Here is a 13,688-nt window from a genome sequence, read left to right as displayed (position 1 = left end):
GAATCTGTCACAAACTCTGTTTTTTTGTCTGCTTAAACAAAATCTTTACCCCCTCCCCCAACTCCCCACAACCCAAAGACAACAGGACAGATCTGTGTGTTGACTTTCCTTGAGTCATAGCTGAGCTCCATTCCCTAATGCACACCTGCATGGATTCAATCCCAGACTGGCTATCAGCCATCAGGAGAGGGTGTGTGTTACTAGTTGAGGTCGACACGGCTGCTTTCGACATCTCAAGAGGTGGTGTCGCAATGGAGAAAGACAATGTGATGGGTGCGTCCAGTCCCATTCAGGCAAGTTGAGCTCTTTGTGGACAACAGGAAGAAGTGACCAGTGTTTCATTAAGAAGAAAATTGAAGAAGGTACAGTACTTTATTGTTTGGAAAATAGTAAGATGAATACATTTGACTCTAAATATTTATTTCATCTAACCATATGTAAATTTTTTAAGTGTAGTTCACAATTCATGATTGCTGATTGCATTGATACTCATATATCAGTCCTGCTCTTTTTTGATTAATATATGCCTGGTATGCCTTTTTCATCCTTTTACTTTCAGCCTGCCTGTGTTGTATTTGAAATGAATTTTTTATAGATCACATATAGTTGGATCATATTTTTTTATCACCTCCGCCAATTTTTCTTTTAATTGGTGTATTTTGACCATTTGCATCAAAGATAATTATTTATATGTTAAGATTTAAATCTGCAATTTTATTTTGTTTATTGTTTGTTTCCTCTCTTTCTCTTTTCATGCATGCCTTCTGGTGGGTTATTTGAACATGATTTTTTGTTTTATTCTTTTTACTTGTGAGAGGGAAGAATGAGGCTATTCATCTTGGCTGGAACCAAAGAGTCCCTAAATATTTTAAAAACAAGAAGTTTCCCTAATATTCTATGACAGCAAGGAGTCTGATTTGCCCAGAGCTCACAAAGCACGGAGGGGGTGATGTTAACCAATGCCATGGAATAGAATATCATTTAATGAGTTGCTCAGCTTTCCACAGTTAATGCTATTATTAATTCCATAGACTTTTCTATGAGGGTGGGATGAGGGAGGTTTATTATGGTTAGTAATATCTAAGGCCTTCTTTTAATATGGGACATGCTATCTGGTCGATCAGAATCAGAGATTGGTGGAGAGTGAGGGATTCCGGAAGATCTTTTTCAGGCCATAAGCTGGTAAGGCTCATTGGAGTTTATGGAGTCAAGAATCACAAAAGAGTTATATTCATTGACACAGAGATCTGATTTTTATTATCAAAGGTACCACCAATTGGACATTAATGTTAGGAATATGTGTAAACCTTTGGGGATCTTAGCTTCTAATACTATACGAAATAGGGGTGGCATGGAAGCATTGGACTGGGTATGTAAGGTCTCCTTCAGCCTAAAAATTTATGATTTAAAATTTTTTGTGTATTGCTTTCTTTTCTAAGTCAGATTACTATTTGTATAAAGCAGGTGTTATTGATTTATAGAAATAGCTAACTTCAAACGCTTCCTTTCCAGAAACTATTGTTTGTGTCTATCTTGCACACATTATTATTTAACTAAAATTATGCAATATGAGTTTAACTAATATAACAAATGTTTCCTCAGTGTATGAACTGCACTGCTGGCCAGAGATTGGATATTGTCACACCCTAGACCAGGCTATATTTTGTATTATAAAAACTGAAATTAGCAACAGTTGTCTTAAAACCCATTCTGCTCTCCTTAGCTGTTCTCTGTAAATAATCTGCCCTTTTCAACCATTTGGCTTTTTGCATAAGCACTTACTCTGGTTTTTACTAAATTTCCTCTAGAAATTACAGTGACCTTCATTTCCCTGTGACAGTCTGGTTTAAGTGTACTTCTTTTTTTTTTTTTTAAACATGGGCAGGCACTGGGAATCCAACACAGGTCCTCTGGCATGGCAGGCAAGAACTCTGCCTGCTGAGCCATTGTGGCCTGCCCTTAAGTGTACTTCTTAGGTGTTCCTATAGCAACCAGTTCATTCATTCATTCTAAAATATGCACCACACTAAAAATTGAGGATACAGCAGTGAACAAGACAAGCAGAGCCCCTGGTCTTATTTAGCTTAAAGTCTAGAGATGAAGACAGACATCGAATAAGTAAAGCAGGTGTGCTGGGTGTAAAGAAGAAGAAATGCAGAGTTCTATATGCTAGGATCTTACATTGGGGTTTAACGAAATTCTTGGAGATCAGGGAAGATTAGATGAAGTGGTACTTGAGTTGAAATCTAGTAGAGAGTACATGTTAATCAGACAAAGACGGGCAGGGAGAACATTTCAAGCAAAGGGAACAGCTGCAATGAGGAAAGCCATGGAACATTAGCAAACAATGTAAGGTTACATTGGCCAGAATGGAGAGAGGGCTTGGGCGAGTGGTAAAAGATGAGGCTGGAGAGGGAGGCAATGGTCAGATTAGGGTGCAGATTATAGGCCATGTTAAGGATTTTGGACTTTGTCCTCAGGGAAGTGGGAAATCCTTGAGTGTTCAAAGCAGAGAAGATATATGATTGGTTCTGACATTTTAAAGAAATGGTTTTGGCTGTAATGTTGCAAGTGGGATGGAAGCGGAATTGGCAAGAGTTGATGCAAAAAGGGCAGTTTCGATGCTATTGGTGAGGTCAGATGAGTGAAGATGTATATTTGGACCAGGACACTGCATTCATTTGAAGTGGATGAAGTTTGATATTTTGTAATATATTGGCAATGAGGGAAGATGAAAAGTCAAGACTGGTTCCTTGGAGGCCTAAGGAAGAGAGAGTTTCAAAAAGGTGAACATCGTTCCGGAGAAGATGGTGGCTTAGTAAGACGCGCGGGTCTTAGTTCCTCCTCCAGAAAAGCAACTAAAGAAACAGAAACAATACGAAACAGCTCCCGGAGTCACGACAGAGACCAAAAAGACAGCGTACCCCATTCTGGAACAGCTGAATGGGCAGGGAGAATCTGCTGCGGTGAGATACCCGAGGGGCGCGCGTTTTCCCGGCCAGGGCTGCTGGAGACTGGGGTCCCCTCCACGCACGTGGCTCCCGGGTCTGACTGGGAACGTTGGATAGCGGGGCCCTCCCGTCACGCTTGGCGTTTCGGGCCAGCTGGGCAATTGGGACCGGCACTCTCCCAAGCCGCGGCGGCCAGCGACCCCCACCTCCACGCGCGGTTTCCCGGGCCGACTGCCGTGCAGACAGACGAGCGCCACGAGCGCCACCTACTGGGCAGGAAAAGAAAAACAGAGCCCAGAGATTTCACAGAAAAAGCTTTCAACCAGCTGGGTCCCACACCCAGGGAAATCTGATCAAATGCCCAGACACCAGCAGAAAATAATGGATGACGCCTGGAAAATTGAAGATATGGCCCAGTCAAAGGAACAAACCAATAGTTCAAATGAGATACAGGAGCTGAGACAACTAATGCTGAATATACGAACAGAAATGGAAAAATTCTTCAAAAACCAAATCAATAAATTGAGGGAGGACATGAAGAAGACATGGGCTGAACAAAAAGAAGAAATAGAAAATCTGAAAAAACAAATCACAGAACTTATGGGAGTGAAGGACAAAGAAGAAAAAATGGAAAAAACAATGGATACCTACAATGGTAGATCTAAAGAGACAGAAGCTACAATTAGTGAACTGGAGGATGGAACATCTGAATCCCAAAAAGAAACAGAAACTATAGGGAAAAGAATGGAAAAACTTGAGCAGGGGATCAGGGAACTGAATGACAATATGAAGCGCACAAATATACGTGTTGTGGGTGTCCCAGAAGGAGAAGAGAAGGGAAAAGGAGGAGAAAAACTAATGGAAGAAATTATCACTGAAAATTTCCCAACTCTTATGAAAGACCTAAATTTGCAGATCCAAGAAGTGCAGCGCACCCCAAAGAGAATAGACCCAAACAGGCGTTCTCCAAGACACTTACTAGTTAGAATGTCAGAGGTCAAAGAGAAAGAGAGGATCTTGAAAGCAGCAAGAGAAAAACAATCTGTCACATACAAGGGAAACCCAATAAGACTATGTGTAGATTTCTCAGCAGAAACCATGGAAGCTAGAAGACAGTGGGATGATATATTTAAATTACTAAAAGAGAAAAACTGCCAACCAAGACTCCTATATCCAGCAAAATTGTCCTTCAAAAATGAAGGAGAAATTAAAACATTTATAGACAAAAAGTCACTGAGAGAATTTGTGACCAAGAGACCAGCTCTGCAAGAAATACTAAAGGGAGCACTAGAGTCAGATACGAAAAGACAGAAGAGAGAGGTATGGAGTAAAGTGTAGAAAGAAGGAAAATCAGATATGATATATATAATACAAAAGCCAAAATGGTAGAGGAAAATATTATCCAAACAGTAATAATACTAAAAGTTAATGGACTGAATTTCCCAATCAAAAGACATAGAATGGCAGAATGGATTACGACCCAGCAATACCACTGCTAGGTATCTACTCAAGGGACTTAAGGGCAAAGACACAGACAGACATTTGCACACCAGTGTTTATAGCAGCATTATCTACAATTGCAAAGAGATGGAAACAGCCAAAATGTTCATCAACACACGAGTGGCTAAACAAACTGTGGCGTATACCTATGATGGAATATTATGCAGCTTTAAGACAGACTAAACTTATGAAGCATGTAATAACATGGATGGACCTAGAGAACATTATGTTGAGTGAGTCTAGCCCAAAACTAAAGGACAAATACTGTAAGGTCCCACTGATGTGAACCGACATTCGAGAATCAGCTTGGAATATATCATTGGTAACAGAGACCAGCAGGAGTTAGAAACAGGGTAAGATAATGGGCAATTGGAGCTGAAGGGATACAGACTGTGCAACAGGACTAGATACAAAAACTCAAAAATGGACAGCACAATAATACCTAGGTGTAATGTAACTAGGTTGGAACACTGAATGAAGCTGCACCTGAAATATGGTTTTTTGTTTGTTTGTTTGTGTGTTTGTATCTTTTGTTTTTGTTTTTTTCTTTTTCCTTTATATATATATATATTATTAGTATTATTATTTTAATTCTCTTCTCTATATTAACATTCTATATCTTTTTCTGCTGTTTTGCTAGTTCTTTTCCTAGATCGATGCAAATGTACTAAGAAATGATGATCATACATCTATGTGATGATACTAAGAATTACTGAGTGCATTTGTAGAATGGAATGATTTCTAAATGTTGTGTTAATTTCTTTTCTTTTTTTTGATTAATAAAAAAATTAAAAAAAAAAAAAAAAAAGGTGAACATCACTGTATTATTTTCCTAGGACTGCCATGGCAAATTACCATGCCTCGTACTTACACAGCTTGGTGGTTTAAAGCAACAGAAATGCATTGTCTCACAGTTCTGGAGACCAGAAGTCTGAAATCAAGGTGTTGGTAGGACCATGTTCCCTTTGTAACCTGCTGGGGAGAACCCTGCCTTGCCTCTTCTTAGCTTCTGTGGTTTGCCAGCCATCCCAGGTGCTCCTAAACTTGTAGCTGCAGCAATCTCGCTGCCTGAATCTTCACATGCTGTTCTCCTTTTGTGTCTCTGTGTCTCTCCACCCCTACTTATAGCACACCAGTCATATTAGATTAACAGTCCCCTCTATTTCAGTATGATTACATCTTAATAATCCATCTGCAATGATCTTATTTCCAAATACAGTTACATTCTGAAGATTTGGGGACTAGAACTTCAACATATCTCTTTTGGGGACACAAGTTAACCTATAACAGCTTTCAGCTGTCAAACGCAGTTGAGATGTCCAATCAGATAAAGAATAAAAGGCAAGTTTTCCTTCAGTGGAGATATTTTCTTTTATTACTTCCTTGATCATTCCTTCTTCATATGCTCTCTTTACTCCTTCTGGAATTCCTGTTATACAGAAATTAGTTATTATATATTATTCTTCCTGTTATTATTTTTCTTTCATAATTTCCATCTCTTTCTCTTTTCTTCCCCCTCCACTTTCTAAGAGATTCCTTAAATTGGTCTCTTATTTCACAGACTCAAAATTTGTTTTTTTGCATATTATTCCATTACTTAGGGCTTCTACTGCTTTTTGGGTTTCCTTTAGCACTCATAGTTTTAATTGGTAAAACTTTCTTGTTCTTCCATTGCCCCTTCTTCATAGCTCTTGTTTGATCTATACAATACCTTCCTGAAGGTCACCCTGTCCTCTTAAACTGAAGTTAATAAAAGTCTAACTCCTAGTTCCATACCTGATGGGAAATTGAATGCCTTTCTTCATTTTTTTTTCATAATTGGATACTTTTTTTATTAATTAAAAAAATTAACAACAAACAAAACAATAAGATATCATTCCATTCTACATATATAATCAGTAATTCTTAATATCATCACATAGTTGCATATTCATCATTTCTTAGAACATTTGCATCGATTTAGAAAAAGAAATAAAAAGACAACAGAAAAAGAAATCTTTTTTTTTTTTTTAACTCCTGGGGGTTTTATACTTATGGTCCTGTCTAGGTTGAATTTTCTTTGAACAATGACCCTTTGATCTCACACCTTCGTGGCCCAGACATGGGACTTACTCCTTTCTCCTGAGTTCCCTCAAACACTGTTCACACTAGCCATCCCTGTGCGGTGCGCAATTTGCTGAAGGTATGAGGTGGTGTTAAGGGTTGAAAAATGTCCCCAGAAAAGATATGTTTAATTCCTGTGTATATGGACTTCTTATTTGGAAATAGGGTCTCTTTATACAGGGCTGCTGTAACAGAGTACCACAGACTGGTTGGCTTACAGTTTTGGAGGTCAGGAGACCAAAATCAAGGTGTTGTCAGGATTGTGCTTTCACTGAAGTCTGTAGTTCTGGTGGTGGCTTGCTGGCAATCAATCCATAACTTAGTCTCTACTTCTATCACATGGCCATCTGCCTCCTACTTATACTGTGCCCGAACTTTCTCTGCTTGTAAAGACTACAGTCATTTTGGATTAAGGCTCACCATCATTCAGTCTGGCCTTACTCTAAAGAATAGGATCTTTAAAGATTCCATTTACAAAGGTGTTCACATCCACAGGACTGAGGGTTAGGGCTGAAACGTGTTTGTGGAAGGCATGATTCAGTTCATAACAGGGTCTTTAGAGATGTTATTAGTTAAGATGAGGTCCAAGTGGAGAAGGGCGGTTGCTAATCCAGTATGACTGTGTCCTTATAAGAAGAGAAGAATTGGACACAGGCAGAGGAGAGAATGCTATGAGACAACTAAGCCAGAGAACACATGGATTGCCAGCAAATCCCAGAGAAAAGAAGCGGCAAGGAGGGATTCTTCTTTACAGGTAGAAAAGTAAAGCTGGCCTCAGCAATATGTTTATTTCAGACTTCTGTATCCAGAACTGTGAGCGAATATATTTTTGTTGTTCTAAGTCACTTGGATTGTGATACTTCGTTGCAGCAGCTCTAGGAAACTAAGACAGGAAGGTAAAAAGGACAACATACTTGCCCTCACAAGAGCACAGACCTGTTCTTAAAAGTCCTTCAGCCACCTCATTGCCAGGGATTCCTCCCTGATCATTTTTCTGTGCAAAGTCCCTCCCCTGCCTCTCTCTTTGACCTTCTTCCCTTTCTGCGTCATCATATTTAATCTTATACCCAAATTCCTTTTTCTTGAATTTTAAAGTACTCCGTATTTCTTTGTTGATACTTAAACAGTCTAAAAGGGGTTGCCCAACCTGTCCTTTCCTTCAGAGAATTCAGATTCCTACTGTTAAAATGACAATTTTTAGATCTTGATATACTGATACTAATTTTATTTACATTCTCCTTTCTTCCTTTTCTAAGCCCTTCTGGGGAAAAAAATACTTTTACTCTCCTTGCTAAGCTTGGTATTAATTTTAAACTGCTACTCATAACAATATAGATCAATCCAATTGTAGTATTATTGGGAGAAAGAGGCCAGATACGAAAGAGTATGTAACTGTTTGATTCCTTTTATGTAAAACTCAAGAGTAAGCATAACTAACCTATGGTGATGGAAGACAGAAGAGTGATTGCCATTTGAGTGGGTATTGACTGAATCAGGAAATAAGGGAGTCTGCTAGAGTACTAGAAATATTCTTTATCTTGATATATGTGGTGGCCACATGGGAGCATGCATATATAAAAAATCATAAAGTTGTTCGCTTAAGATTAGGGTACTAATAGGGTAAGTTATAATATGTAAGTTATATCTCAATTTAAAAAATATTCTATGATGTCAATAGAACTAGGGAAGGAAGGAATTATTTGAGAGACTTTCTTGATTTGGGGGAGAAAAAAATTCCTTCAGGGCAAGGTGCTACTTAGAAGAAATGCCTTATGTAGAAATCCTTCATTCCTTTACCCTACTAGCAACTATTTCTCTTCCTAGGACAGCTATGGTTAAAACTGCCCTCTTGCTAATTTATGGGGGATTTTCCATTAAATTTTTTTCCTATACACCATTCCAAGCATTGTGGGAAATTCAAGTCCTAAGGCCCAGTTCCTGCGCTTCCTGAAGCTCACACTTTAATTGGAGAGATAAGACTAAAATGACAAAATATTTAGAAAAGTTTGCATTGTCTTTTTTTTTTTAAGTGGAAGTTGTAAAGTGAAGAATTCTCCAGGAACTCAGGAGCCAGAGTAATTAGTGAGAAATGACGTAAATGATTTTAATAAAGGAGAAAGGACTCACTTAAAGATTGAGTTTTAAAAAATAAATGGACAGATATAATGTCAAAGAACTGTGGCAAACTTTACTCTATTCTATTTGTTTAAAGAACCATGGCAAACTTGCTTCCTAGAGCTGAGATGAAGTTAGTAGCCAAACGACAGGATATTTGTCAAACAGGAAAAAAATAAACCCATAAATGGAGCTTACAGAGTTCTCAGAAATCCAGACATGGACACTGAATTGACACCATTCTGAGCTCTAGGGGCTGGGAAGATACAAATACAAAGGAATGAGTGTGTGAATCAGGAAAAACCATAGCCAGAATTAAACTGTACATAGTAATGAAATATTCTACAGTGATCCTTCTACTTTTACAGTAAAGCAATTATTGTTATTGCATTAAAAAAAAACCAAAGTGTGTATTTGTGACAAGCTGACTCACTTCCAGGAGAGTGTAATTATGGAGTGACATATTCATTCCTCCTTAATGCTTTATCCTTTTTCATGACATTCATGTGTCTGCAACACACACACACACACTTCATATTCTAGGTTTGGGCAGGGAATTGGTTTATCTACAGTTCACCATCCTTTTTTCTAGGCTCTCATGAATGGAGCTAGGAGGGTAATAAAAAAGTTGGCGGATATGTGAAGACAATTGAAATTCAATCAGCCACTGAGTATTCCTGATGCTAAAAGACTGACATATCTGCTTTGAACGGGTTTTGAACCTTTAGCTACGAAGAGTCAAAATCGAATTTGTTAATAAGCAAATTGAAATTCCCAGGCTTTAGCCATTCTAGAAGTTCTGATAATATCATTTCAAAACAGATTTCGACTTCACTTTGTTTTCATTTTCTCAAAGGAGCTGCTCTTGTACTGCTTGTCCCCTTCAGATCTGGAATGGAACAAAGGTACTGTTTAAATTTTTTTTCTACTGAATATAGGATTGCTATTTTTTGTAATGCTAGTATTTTGGGTGCTTCTCACTTCTGGTGACATAACACAAGAACTGAGTGGTTTTGGTGGGGGTTGGGGGAAAGTTCAAGGTTTTAAAAACAAATTTTGAATATACAGTAGTTACTATCTTAGGAGCATCCGATTTGCAACTAACCAGTTATTTATAGAGCTTGTGTTTGATAGTCCACCTGCCTGTGCCTTCTCTCTTAGCCCCTTTCCACCTGACTTCTTCTCCCACCCTCAAAGACGCCTTTTTTTCTGAAGCCTTCCCTAACTATTTTCTTCTTTAGCTGTCAACATACTTCCCTATTTTTTGTGCCCCTGAACTATTCTCTGACAGTACTTACAGTATTTACTACTTTGCTCAGGGCTCAGAAAGCTTTATGACCAAGAGAGACATTAAAGGCTCAGGGCTGAAAGGGCCAGGAGGGCCTCAGGTTTTGGACTAAGGGCACTTTGAATTCATGGCTCAAAAGTTTAGTCAGTCTTAAAGCTCCTATAAATTAAATGTTGACAACTTCATCAGCTAAACAAGATTGTGTGAGCCGGGTCAGAACTTAGTCACCGTTTGCAATTTGTTTCCATGGTAAAATGCCAACTATAATACAAATAAGCTGTTAGACAAGACCTAGTCATAAATTGAGGGTCTCGTCTGTAGTATATTTAATTTTTAAAGTGTAAAATGTAACATTTTGCAAGTGCCAGTTTTCAAATAAACATGAAGCTATTCTAAAGCTCTTCTAGGCATGGTGGCATGTTTAAATCTCAGGTTCATACAAAAGATTATGGAAGAAACACTGTTGTGGGCCATTAATTGCAACCTTCATTTATTCTTCCAACAAATATTTATGGAATGTCTAGTGTGTGCTAGGCTCTGTTTGCAATAGCAGTACACACAGATATTAATTAGTCTCACAATTAAAAATGAAATTACAAGGTTGACAAATCATGTGAAGGGAAGGTACATGGGGCTATGAAAGTGTGTAATAGTGGGAGTTGATCTTATCTGGGGAGTCAGGGAAAATTCCCAAGGAGATGATGTTTGAACTGAGATCTAAAGGACGAAGAGAGTTCAGTTTGTGAAGAAGGGGGTCAAGGAATAATACTCTGGGTGTGTGGTCCCATGGAGGAGGAAGGATGGTATTTTGAGGAAATGAAAGAAGGCCAGGAGTTAGGAGGAAAAGCATAGTTCAAAATGAGCTGGAGGAAGTAATTTGGGGTCCCTGTATTCACCTCCTGGGTTGTATCAGGAATAACTGCTCTTTGTCCTAAGAAGAAGGGGGACAATTATTGATGCATCTTTTGAGAAGTGGGAGAGGGTCAACAGGACAGTGTCATCTTGAAATTTCCATTTTAAAAGGGCTAGTATGGCTACAGTGGAAAGAACAGTAGCGTATATAGAGAGTTAATGTGGGGAGACCTGTCAGAAGGGAGATGATGATGATGGCTTAGACTAGGGTCAGCGAGGAGGCTACAGAGAGGCATGGTTATGAGATAGCCTTAAGAAGTACAGCCCTGGGTGGGCCACGGTGGCTCAGCAGGTAAGAGTGCTTGCCTGCCATGCCCGAGGACCCGGGTTTGATTCCCAGTGCTTGCCCATGTAAAAAAAAAGAAGTGCAGCCCTGGATCTTGTTTTGTGTAGAAGATTTCCTCCTACCTCCATCAGTCTATAGTCCTTTCATGTTAGCCCTAAGAATTCCCTTTAACATTTCTTGCAGGGGAGGTCTATTAGTGAGAAATTCCTTCAGCTTTTGTTTACTTGGGGATGTCTTAATTTTTCCTTCATTAAAAAAAATTACTTAATATTTTGACAAACCCATCCTACATTCCTTAGGTTAATTTCTGTATAAATTTTAGTTTTGACATTACTAATCATTCTACTGTTACAGCTAAATCAACTAAATATTATGTAGTTTTGCTCAAAAGATCTACAAACAACAAAAGTATAGACCTATGTTTAACAAAAGAGGAGCATTTAAAAACAAAAAGAAACTGGAAGAAAGCAATGACGTTCTAAATGAATGGCACTGAGCAAATTACATATAACAAATAACAGATTTAGATAGATCAACCAGGTGTCTATCAGTTTCTCTTCTAAGAACAAAATGCTTGAGGAAGATCTTGAGACCATCATCCCCTCCCTCTAAATTTTTAGTTTCTACATAGTATCAGATGTTACAATTGGTATAAATGATAAAGGCTTTTAGATAAAAATAAAAATCTATCTACAAAGCCATCTAGCAAAATCTGTAGTTTCTATTTATAAAAGGCTCTCTATATCAGTGGTAAAGTCCTTTAGTACATATTAAGAATAGACTAAATTGAAAGAAAATATTTCTGATATAGTAGTAATCCTTTCATATACTTTTACTAACTATTTTAACATTTCAAAATACATAAATACTCCCTGTACCATGCATTATCCACCAGTTTGGGGCATACTGATGAAGTCATGGCCACAATTTTAGCAGTTAAACATTGGACTTCCAAAGTTCCGTGATCTACTGAACTACTGCAAAGGTATGAATCTTGTACAAAGAGTGTATAAGTTCAGGGAATAGGGGGAAAACTGCTATTGCATACTATGGGGCTATGTGTAACAGGAAAACGTCAACAGCACTACAGCCACACCAGGAGTAAATAATGGGGGGAGGGACAAGATTTGGAGGTTTGGATTTTCTATTTGGTGAAGGTGTGTTTATTGGTTATCTTTCTCTTGGACACAATGAAACTATCTAAAATTGAGAGTGTTGATGGACTGTTGACTTTGAACATTATACATGATGCCCAATGGATGGAGGTGGCTGAAAGATGCGCTGACTGAGAAGTAGATTGGCGAACAATGGTGTATACATATAATCGAATATTGTGCTGCTACTAAAAAGAAAGAAGTTGTGAGGAATGCGAGGTTGTGAATGAACCTGTGGAACATTCGGTGAGGCAAAATAAGCCAGAAACAAAAAAGCGAATATTGTATGGCCTCATTTAGAAAATACTCATAAGAAAACAGGGTCTTAGATTGTAAGCCCTTATAACAGCCACATTTAGTCTGAAGTGGTAATTGCTTTTACTGAATTTTGAGATGCTGCTTTGTATATGTATAACCTATTATTTAGAGATAAGAATGAAGCTGATCAAGTCAAGATTAAGATAACTCAGAATACAGGGGTAAGGAAGAGATTGTCTGTATTTTAGAACTTCATCTATTCTTTGAGACTAGGAAGAAAGGTTTATTTTGTCCAGAACCTAAATTTTCTGTAGCACATAATCTAACTCAACCTGTCTGGATAGATCATCTAAATAATCCAAAAACAGGGAGCCCAGAATAAGAATGAGAGGTTTTATCCGGTATAGCTTAATGTAATGTCTGTATACATCCCAGAGTATATTAAGCAGATAATCAAAAAGAATTGGCAAAATCCCTTTAGGGATGGAAGAAAAAATATGTAACTATTAGACTTTATCAACTGTATTGATGTAGGGTCACCCAAATCAATAGGCCAAGCCCTTGATTTTGAGACATGCTCTTGTGAAGTTTATATATGTAGAATAGAAGTTTAGCCTAGCTATAAGTATGCCTAAAAGTTATGTCCAGAGGACCTCTTTTTTGCTCAGAAGTGGCCTCTCTTTCTCTATGCCCAATTCTGCAAGAGAAACCACTGTCCTCCCCCTTACATGGGACGTGACATCCAGGGGTGAAAGTCTCCCTGGTGGTGTGGGAGATGAGCCTAGTCCTGGCACTGTGGGATCAACAATGTCATCCTGATCCAAAGGGGAAAAAGAAGTGTAACAAATAAGATACCAGCGGCTGAGAATTCAAAGAGTCATGAGGCTACACTGGAGGTCACTCATATGCAAGCTCCAGTTAGATATTGTTACCTATCATAGTTTGCCAAATTGCAACCAAAACCATTCCAGCCAATCCTAAAGAAGACCTAGGGCATTATATAAGATTCCATAAAGGATCCATGCACTAGGGTAACTTTCCAGAAACCTACAACCTCCAGATGGGTCCCTGACCAGAGAAGTCCTGAAATGCAGAGGGGCCAGCATTTCCAGAACATCAAC

At 38.4% G+C, this 13,688-nt stretch overlaps 1 protein-coding gene across 1 annotated transcript in view; it reads left to right on the top strand.

The window, feature by feature from the left end:
- The first annotated feature begins 213 nt into the window (after positions 1-213).
- The window catches only part of LOC143669186 (cytidine monophosphate-N-acetylneuraminic acid hydroxylase), an 84,856-nt gene continuing 71,381 nt past the window's right edge, over positions 214-13,688 (top strand). The window contains exons 1-2 of the mRNA XM_077143799.1: positions 214-362; positions 9,526-9,574. Coding sequence (XP_076999914.1) covers positions 9,564-9,574 — 11 coding nt within the window. The 5' untranslated portion in view covers positions 214-362; positions 9,526-9,563. The remainder of the gene's footprint in view (positions 363-9,525; positions 9,575-13,688) is intronic.

This window comes from Tamandua tetradactyla, chromosome 25, assembly GCF_023851605.1.
Source record: "Tamandua tetradactyla isolate mTamTet1 chromosome 25, mTamTet1.pri, whole genome shotgun sequence".
In the NCBI taxonomy this organism is placed as follows: domain Eukaryota; kingdom Metazoa; phylum Chordata; class Mammalia; order Pilosa; family Myrmecophagidae; genus Tamandua; species Tamandua tetradactyla.
The sequence above is the reverse complement of the archived record's forward strand: the minus strand, read 5'-3'. Positions and strand labels throughout refer to the sequence as shown.